At 38.0% G+C, this 10387-nt stretch overlaps 1 protein-coding gene and 1 long non-coding RNA gene across 2 annotated transcripts in view; one reads left to right on the plus strand and one right to left on the minus strand.

Annotated features, from left to right (window-relative positions):
* MCMDC2 (minichromosome maintenance domain containing 2) overlaps positions 1-7669 on the plus strand; it is a 47333-nt gene extending 39664 nt beyond the window's left edge. The window contains exon 15 of the mRNA XM_080646247.1: positions 5144-7669. Coding sequence (XP_080502373.1) covers positions 5144-5310 — 167 coding nt within the window. The 3' untranslated portion in view covers positions 5311-7669. The remainder of the gene's footprint in view (positions 1-5143) is intronic.
* On the minus strand, positions 7600-10387 carry LOC308236502. Its single transcript, XR_013959299.1, has 4 exons — positions 10217-10387; positions 8214-8324; positions 7868-7936; positions 7600-7744 (listed from the first exon to the last, which is right to left on the minus strand). It is a non-coding gene; the product is annotated as an uncharacterized lncRNA (long non-coding RNA).

Here is a 10387-nt window from a genome sequence, read left to right on the forward strand (position 1 = left end):
TTACTTTTTGTTCTCATAATAAATTTCAGTTTTAAGTCTTAAGCAAAACAGTGTTAAAGAGCTCCTTACATGTTACTTTAAACATAGCAGGAAAATCATCCATACTCAGGGATATTTTTCTTGAGTGCAGAAACCAATAGATTGTGCTCATAAACTAGATTTACGAGTTGGGTTAGCTGAGGGAGGTAGGGTTCAAGGAAAACTCCCAGGTTTCTGCCTTGAGAAACTGAGTGGATCATGGTGCCATTTACCAAGACTGGGAAGAAAGAGAAAAAGATTTGAGAGAAAAATCAAAGTATAAATATAAGTTTGAGACATCATACAGAGATATTAGTAGACAGATATAAGAATATGGAGTTTAGAAGAGAATTCTAACCTAGAAATATAATTTAAGAATTGTCAGCACAGATATGGTACTCAAAGCCATGGAATGGATGAAATCACCTAGAGCAGTGGTTCTCAACCTTTCTAATGCCGCAACCCTTTAATACAGTTCCTCATGTTGTGGTGACCCCCAACCATAAAATTATTTTCGTTGCTACTTCATAACTGTAATTTTGCTACTGTTAATGAATCGTAATGTAAATATCTGTGTTTTCCAATGGTCTTAGGTTCTCAAGAACCGCTGCTGTAGAGCCTAAGACAGGGGTGGTCAAACTTTTTGACTCGAGGGCCACAATGGGTTCTTAAACTGGACCGGAGGGCCGGAACAAAAGCATGGATGGAGTGTTTGTGTGTACTAATATAAATTCAAAGTAAACATCATTACATAAAAGGGTACGGTCTTTTTTTTTTATTTCAATAGTTTTATTCATTTCAAACATTTTAACAAGAAGAATGTAAACACTAATTATTATAATTTGAAACTTCAAAAAATGGAGGAATCATAGCACAATAACATACCTTATATTGAAGATGGCAAAGGCAAAATAAAATTGCCTAACAAAGGAAAGGTACAAAAGCCTTTCAAATTAAACTTAAATATAATAAAATAATTTAAAACTAAAACAAATAGAAAAGAACAAAATGTGTAAACAGTAAATTAAACATTTTCTTTAGTGCAACTTCCAAATTATGCCCGGGATGTAGATATAGATGGCAATGTAGACTGGGTTGAAAGGTTTTTGGTCTTTAAAACATCAACTTCAGTGGGAACAGTGTTGTTGGTCTCCTGTTTAGCTAATGCTCTGATACTGTGCTCTCCAGGGGCGTGTCTCCCTACATCACCACGATAACGTGTCTACGCATTCCCAGAGTGATGTCGGGGGACGCGTCCGCAGGCATTACAAGGAGCCTCTGGAAGATTGAGAGGTTGTTCCTTCTACTGAATGGGCGGATATAAATCCGCCCACTCAGAAGAAGGAGCTGCGGCCGTGCTTCCCGACGTTGCCATCGGCTCCGCGGGCCGGATAGAACAGCCAAACGGGCTAGATCCGGCCCGCGGGCCATAGTTTGCCCACGGCTGGCCTAAGACCATCAGAAAACACAGATATTTACATTACAATTCATTAACAGTAGCAAAATTACAGTTATGAAGTAGCAACGAAAATAATTTTATGGTTGGGGGTCACCACAACATGAGGAACTGTATTAAAGGGTCGTGGCATTAGAAAGGTTGAGAACCACTGACCTAGAGAGACCACAGAGAACTCTAAAACTGCCCTCCAAGATTCCAGTATTTAGGTATGGGATGAGGATAAGGAACAAACAAAGGAGACTGAGAAGCATCAGCTAGAATGCAGGAAGAAAATCAATTGTGGTATTACAGAAGCCAAGAAAGGAGAGTGTTTCAAGAAGGGAGCAGGTGGTCAGCTGTATCTAAGTATGATTAGATTTGGCAGTCTAGAGGTTGTAGGTAGCCATGATCTGAGCTAAGTCAATGGAGTGGGGAAGGAAGGGAAGATATGAAGAGAGTACACATAAACAACTTTGAGACATTTGACCATGAAGATGAGGAAAGAAATAGGGTGTTTTCTGGAGAAGGATGTGAGGTCCAGGATGGGATTTTTTTAAAAATAAGAAGATAATAGATCTTATGATGTCCAATAGAGAGTAAATTAATGATACCAGAGAAAGAGGAGCTCAAAGGAGCGAAGTTCTTAAAAAGGTGAGAGGGCATGGGATCCAGAGCACATGTGAAGGTACTGGCCTGTGATAGAAGAGTCACTTCATTTTATAGGAGGGAAGACAATGAATACAGAATCAGATAGGTCTGTAGATTTTATGGTATATTCTATACAATGTCATCAGCTAAAAAAAGATTTGAAGAGAGAATGGAATATAATAGTCATTGTGAGGGATAGAAGAGCAAGTGTGCTAGAGAAACTCAGCAGGATTGACAGGCAATGCATGTACCCATTTGAGATTTCTGTGATTCATATAAAGTAAAACCTAGAAATGCTAATTACATTTGTGATTTTCAGTCTAGCAGCCTGAGTGCAGGCACAGAGTAAACGGTTGGGTTCATACAGAGTTGAGGTTTTGATAAATAAGTGTGGCAAAGTGTTGCATTGGCAAGGGAGGGACTCAAGCTGGTTGAAAGAGGGAAGTGAATCGAAGGAAGAAGATTGGAGGTCTGAGATAGAAGTATAGGAGGTGGTGCAGGGGAGCAGGACATTTGAATTAATGACTTTAAAGTTTCTGGTAATATCAGTTTCCTATAAACTTGAGAATGTGCGTGGTGGAGGGAAAGGTTAGGACACAGGGAGGTCAGGAGCTAAATGGGTTTTTCACATGAAAATTGTTGAATGGCAGGTGTTGTGGAAAAGAGGAAGATTGTGAGCCAAGGGCTGAGAGCTGGTTGTTGACTTGACTGGATGGGGAAGGGCTGACAAAGCCCAGGTAGAATTGAGCATTAAAGGAAGAAAGTTTGAATCAAGAGGAAAACAGGGGCAAAATGGTCTGAAAACAGCAAAAGGGCAGCAAGTTAGGCACTGACTCAGTCTTATGATACGAGGGCATGTGGGGTGTTTGAGAAAAAGCACCTTCACTTTAGAGAGCAACAAGGAAGGCAGTGTTCTCGGGGATAGCAGGTTTCAGGTAGGGTAAAGCAGGAAAGGGAGCAGTCCCCAAAGTCTGAGGCTATAAAAGTGTTTTCTGATGACAGACAGCTCTAGGAAGGTAGGCACTGTCAGCTTGGCTAGCAGTTGTACTCCTGGCCAGGCACATTTGCAGGTACTCATTCAATGAAACAATTAAGAGCTTAACTCCTATGTAAGAGTTAAGATTTTTTAAAAAATCATGATAAAATATACATAATATAAAACTGTCTTATTTTTAAATGTACAGTTTAGTGCTATTAGATACATTCATATTGTTGCCATTATCCATCTCATTTTCTCAAACTGAAATTTCATATCCATTAAACAGTAACTCCTGATTCTCTTCTTCCCCCTATCTCTAGGTACCTCATATAAGTGAAATAATATATTTGTCCTATTTTGTTTGGCTTAGTTCACTTAGTATAATTAATGTCTTCAAGATTCATCCATGTTGTAGCATGCAATAGAATTTCCTTTCTGTTTAAGACTGCCACAGTTTGTTTATCCATTCATCAATGGATACTTAAGTTGCTTTCCACCTTTGGCTATTGTAAATAATGCTGCTATGAACATAAGTATACAAATATTTGAGACCTTGCATTCAATTCCTTTGGGTATATACCCAAAAGGAAATTGGATTGTATAGTAACTGTGTTTATTTATTTTTATGAACTGACATACTGTTTTCTATAAGGGTTGCATCATTTTACATTCCCACCAACAGTGTACAAGAGTTCCAATTTCTTTTCTTTTTAAAAAATGTTTTTTATTTTTAGAGAGAGAGGAAAGGAGAGGGAGATATAAAAACATCAATGCGAGAGAAACATCATCGATAGGCTGCCTCCTGAGCGCCCCTAGCTGGGGATGGAGCCCGCAACGCAGGCATTTGCCCTGACCAGAATGGAATCAGCAACCTCCTTACACCAGCCAGGCCTTTTGTTTCTGATAGTAGCCATCCTTATGGGTATGACATGGTGTCACATTATAGCTTGATTTACATTTTTATTTTTATTATTATTTTTTAATCCTCATTGGAGGATGTTTTTCTATTGATTTTTAGAGTGGAAGGGAGAAAGGAGAGAAACATCAGTGTGAGAGAGACACATTGATTGGTTGACTCCCACAACCACTCTGACCAGGGCTGGGCATCAAACCTGCAACCAAAGTGTGTGTCCTTGATGGGGAATCAAACCAGTCAAGGGTTGACACTCTAACCACTTGGCAGACTGGCCGGGGCTCCATTTTTCTAATGATTAGTGATGTTGAACATCTTTTCATGTGCTTATTGACCATTTATTTGTATATCTTTGGAGAAATGTCTACTCAAGTGAAAAGTGTGGCCTTTTTTTTTTTTTTGATGTATACCAATTTTGTATTTCAATGTGGTCTAATTTATCTATTTTCTTTTGTTGCCTGTGCTTTTGGTGGTGTCCTAGAATACATTGCTGAATCAAATGTTATGAAGCATTTCCCCAATGTTATTTTCTTAGGGTTTTGCAGTTTTAGTTCTTACATTTAGGTCTTGGATTTATTGAGTTAATTTTGTAACTGAAGGGACCAACTTCATTCTTTTGCAAGTGGATATAATTTTCCCAGCACCATTTGTTGGAAAGCCTGTCCTTTCCCTATTGAACCCTTGTTGAAAATCATTTAATGATATATGTGAGGGGATATTTCTAGACTCCTATTGCATAGGTTTGTCTTTATGTTAACAGTTTTTAATAACTGCGAAATGTACAATGATGTCTTTATCCTCGATCAACTTAACCTTTATCGAATACTAGTATTTCCCTACCTTCTAATACTCCACTTATTTACATAACCAGTCAGCTTCAAAAGTGGAATGACTAGTGCAATATAAGGCAAATTTCTAGTTTCCAAACTTTAAAATGTAAACATGTCTTCCATTGGCCCTGGTACCAGTGTGTAAATTTACTGAACACTACTGGGTCTCAAAGTCAGATTCAAATGATTATTGAAATACCCTATTAAATAGGTCAGAACTTAATTATAAAACTTTCACTATTTTGTTGAAAATGTTATTTCATGTTTAGCATTTTAAGTAGTATTTCCCATTTATGCTTTTTTCCTTCTTCTCTTAGGGGCCACTGTATTTTGTGTTGCTCCAAATGCAGTATTTCCATTCGAACTATATAATGAAGAATATTTAGAACAAAGGGATATCTATCTAACTCAGTGCCAACAACAGCTCCTACAGTTTATTGCCACATATGGACCTGGGACAGCTGTTTTCGCTAGCGATGAATAGGCAATCTGAGGAAAATTTTCTTCATTCCTACTTCAGCAGTAGAAAAAGTGTGATATTGAAGTAATGCTTCAGGTAATATTGTGTGTAGGAGTATATTAGAATGCCACCTTAAAAATATAAAATATGCTCTCTTCAAATTAATTGCTAATAGAATAAACACTAATTCAAATCTCAAAGCCAACAGCAGAAATTTAAAACTTAGGAGAATCTTTTAAAAAACAAAGAAAAGAACAACTCTGGCTAGCCCAGTATATCAGTGGGCAACAGATAAAAATACTGAATGTTCCAAGTTAAGCAATGTAAAGAATGGTAACTTTTATGTAGTTCCCTCCATTTGTCACAAGATGGCAATAGCACTTTAGAGTACCTACAGATTAAATGGTTTTCTCTTGCACTTTAGAACTGACACATTGAGTAAATTAACAATTTAAATAACCAGAAGTCTCAAATTTAAGAACTTTTTTATGTTTTACTAGATATTGACATGTCCATTACATAAATATAGTTTTATCGAGTCAGGAAAAGCCTTAAAATGTTTTCCATTTTTTAATAAGCCAGGTTAAACAACAAAAAAGGAATTTTAAGTCAAATCAAGCAGTAATTGGCTGTTTAAACCTAACTGGTTATAAGGAAGGTACCCAAGGCAAAGAAACCAATTTGTAAACAGTCTTCATTCTTAGAGGGCAGATACCTGCTCTGAAAAGGTAGACACCATGAGGAAATATACTTATAAAATCCCCAAATCCTTTTCATTTTTCAGAACTTTAATTTTTACTCACTCAAGTCACCTGAAATTTGCCACCTTATTAACCAAGATACCACCATACATATTTATTCTTTAGAAATTGGTCCTAGTTTAACTATAAAATGGACAGCTTTCTCTTGATAGGACTTGGACAAATCATTCACTATTTCCTACTCATTTGACAACGCTGAATATCCACTGGTGCCAATTTTCAGAAGGCAGTTGTATGTATTACAATCCTATACTGTCAAGATCTTATTTTTCTGGTTCTGAGATGGCCAGATATTTTATAAAATTTAAGACCCACAAAATGCCCTCAGTGTAACCTGACAGCTAAATGATTTTCAAATGTTATCTCTCCTGCAGTGATTATACATGTTTCTGTATACATTTTGTACTGTTTTCCTTTCCATGAAATTATAATCCTAATTAAAAACAAGGTATTACCGAGACTCAATAGAGGAAAACAAGACTTAAATTTTCACCCAGGTAGGAACTGAGTTCATTCTTAGAATTTTCATAAATTCTCAAGTCCTGGGAAGACTGGACTGCCCAGCCACTGTTTTCCTTAATTACTTGTACTAGGATTGTGATTACTTTTTTGTTCACAAAGATAAAAGCAAATTGAAACTTGTAGGTTACAGGTGAAGCCTTTAGTTGTGAGGGGCAATTCATTAGGGAGTTCCCAACTATACTTGTCCTCCTTATCCATGGGGTATATTCCAAGGCCCAAAGTGGATACCTGAACGCATGAATAGTAGCAAACTTTTTCCTTTATGTACCTATGATAAAGCTTAATTAGGCACAATAACAGGTCTAATAAAATTATACTGTAATAAAAGTTCTAAGGGTTAACAAGCACTGGTAACACAAAATAGCTACTAACCAACAGGTAATGTACTGGGATAAAAGATTCTCACTCCTTAGAACTGCTTGCAATTGTAAAACTTAGGAATTACTTCTGGATTTTTCCATGTAATCTTTTTGGACTGTGGGTAACTGAGGCTATGGATAACAGAGGATTGTATCATTTCAGGTAGAACAGGTTCTGAAGGGAGGGGCTCTAGTATACAGTGATTTAGGGCCTCTCCAGATATCCCCTAAGACAGTGGTCGGCAAACTCATTAGTCAACAGAGCCAAATATCAACAGTACGATTGAAATTTCTTTTGAGAGCCAAATTTTTTAAACTTATGCTTCTCCTAACGCCACTTCTTCAAAATAGACAAAATACCACGGCCTGGGTTAGTCTAAGAGCCACACTCAAGGGGCTAAAGAGCCGCATGTGGCTCACAAGCAGAGGTTTGCTGACCACTGCCCTAAGGCAAGAAAGGCTATAAGAACTGGAGGTTCTGGAAATCTCCCCAGTTGCCTGCCACCTCAAGGAGAATCACTTTCCACAAATAAGCGAGTTATTAATATACTATCCCTCAAGTATGTAAAAAACAAGTCGACTAATGACTATGAGAATGGAGCGGTTTAAAAGACTTGATGTTTTAAAGAAAACAGGTTTTAATGCCCATCAATTAAAAGTATTCAAACATGTGTTTTCTATATAACTTTATTGTGATTTTCTATATAAATTTATTGATCATTGTTAAATAAAATATTACTTTTCATCATTTGCTTCAGTTCTTATCTTCTTGACCAATTCTTTGTTTTTTTCTTCCAAAAATGTCACAGGCCACACCTGGAAAAAAAAATCAGAAACCAATAGTGAAAATCGTTTTGTACCTAACAAGGGCAACTAACAGGAAATGGTCCCAGCCCTTTTTAATTATCAATAGATGCTTGACCAATCATAATTGCTTACCTGAGGCAATGAAGAATTTTAGAACACCACAGCTAAGAACTTGTTCATTCACTTGCAGTTACCTATATGCTGAAAAGAACATTTCACTTATTTTAGTAAAAAAAAATTGCATTATAGCTGAATTCACATAATCTCAATATAGATAACTGGCAACTCAGTCTTAAAATTATTTCTTCAAAGAAACCCTCAGCTGGGTAAACGGCAAAAATAATTTAAGTCATCATTGTGCCAGTTATTAAACCTTTCTATGTCAAAAATGTATCAAACATTTTTGCTACTGTGCTTCAGAACAATACCACATTAAAAAAAAAAAAAACCCACACAATTTAACAGTAAACTTTGGTACCTTGTTAGATGCAGTTGTGCTTCCTGGAGGTTTAGTCATCCTTTGTTGTAAGTTTTTGGAAAACATTCCTAATAACCTTGATTCATCTTCAACTCATAGGCTCTGTTGCATCTGTAAATCAATATTTTGAGGTAAATTTTTATTTGTACTTGCATGTTTGGCATCCTATACGCAGGAATGTTCCTGTTCTAGTTTTTTCCCTTATCATGAACCATAAGATAACCATAGTTTAAAAAACTCCTGAACAGTTTTAAAAAACCACTAATATTGAGACCATGTAGTGGAGTAATTTCTATTTGCTGTTTAACACATCTATCACGGAACACAAGAATGTACTTGCTGCTTAATTCTACCTTTTTGGTAGTTAAAACTGATAAACCTAAAATTTAATTTCTACAATGATTTGAGAATGTGTTAGTACTTCTGACTGATTAGACCTTAATAATTCCAAGCTGTAAATGGAATCATTAGCAGGGGTGGGAAAAATAGCGGATATATTTATATTCTTTACTGTGGCAGTATTGATTTTAAGATATGATGGTGTTAATGAGTACCCAGCCATTGCTTTTCTGTCTCAGAGTTTGACAAGGATAAGATAATGAGCCAGGTTAAAGGTCAGATATATTAAATCAAGTGTGGCAGACCTCCAACTAAAAGCATTACAATGGCAAATCTGATCTGGTTTTAGAGCAGTTAAATTTTGTCGGCATCATTATTGGACACAGTTCTGCAGAATTAAATCCCAAGTTGCCTGAAAAGTCACTAAGGTACAGCAAAGGGCATGGCTAGGGCCACAGATCTTGTCCTAGCAGAGGATAAATCATTGAACCAGACAGCTGCTGGAAATGATTTATGAAAGCACATCAAATGTTGGGCCCTGCAAAACAATCTATCATTTTCAAGTCTTGAAATGCTGAAATATTTCACATAATCAATACTAGGAACAGACCATTGGTTATGAATAATTATGGCTCCGGAAATTTCAGTTTAATATATGATGCATAGGAACTATCAACTACACGGTCTCAATAAGGATGATAACACCAAATATAAACTACTTTAAGCCATCAGATTTGTCCTGTTAGATTGTTCTGAATGAAACAATGTATTTTAAATTTGGGGAGAGGAACAATGTATTTTAAACAATGTATTTTAAATTTGGGGGTGACTAAACCTACTACACTAGGTCTCATCGATGAGATATCATTTATAACTCACTTTTCTTCAACATGCAACATGGTCTCCTAGCTCTTGGCCAGTTTCTTCTGTATTACGTGCAGAAACAGACATCTTAAGTAAACGCCATCATCTAAAGTTATAGTAAGCATTTAAGGCCTAAAGCTCCTCTAGACGATACACATTGTTCTCCAACTTCTGTGCCAATTTTTAGATTCTACTTAGAAATGAAGATCCATAACAAATGTGGTAAGTAGCTCCACTGTGTCCGGACCATAACTGTTCATGTCAATAGGTAAACTGTGCTCTTAACAATTTTAAAAAAATTACAGAGTACAAGTAAAGGTCTTAACATCTGAGAGAGAAGAATCCCTCCCGCTTACTAAGGCTGTGCCGCCGATTAAAGAGACCCGACACCTTCCGGGCCGCACACGATGAAACACGAAGCTTTACCAGGGATATCGACAAAAGGGGCCCAGAGAAGGCCCGGGCCGGGCACCTTCCCGCCGCCTCGGACCCAACTGATCACAGGCCTAGTTTCTGAGCTGAGAACAGTCGAAACCGGCGTTGACGAAGAGAAGGGCAGTTAAAACTCGCAGGTGGTTACTCACAAAATGCGACTGAGCAGATGTCGTGGAAGAAAGCGCGTGGCCGCGTCAACTGGGGGTGAGGGCAGAGGCTGCACCCTGGCAAGGGACAGACTCCCGGAACGGAGGCCCCGGGAGCAGGACCAAAGAGCTGCAGGCCCCGAGGCGGGTATGGGCTACCACAAGGGGTCGGGTTCCCCGCAGAAAGAGAGGAGGAACTGAGATCGCCGAGACTCCCACCTGGAAAAGCCTGGCGACGCGCCCGCGGGCGCTGCACGCCGACCACCAATAACCTCATGGCCGATGGTAAATCGCGTGTACTCCTCCGTTCCTCGCCGACGGAAAAGGAAGCTGGTGGCCGTTGAGGGCTCTAAGGCAATCCGATGGCCCCGCCCTTCCTGAATTGGCCCC

This window comes from Plecotus auritus (genome assembly GCF_963455305.1).
Source record: "Plecotus auritus genome assembly, chromosome: 11".
Lineage (NCBI taxonomy): Eukaryota > Metazoa > Chordata > Mammalia > Chiroptera > Vespertilionidae > Plecotus > Plecotus auritus.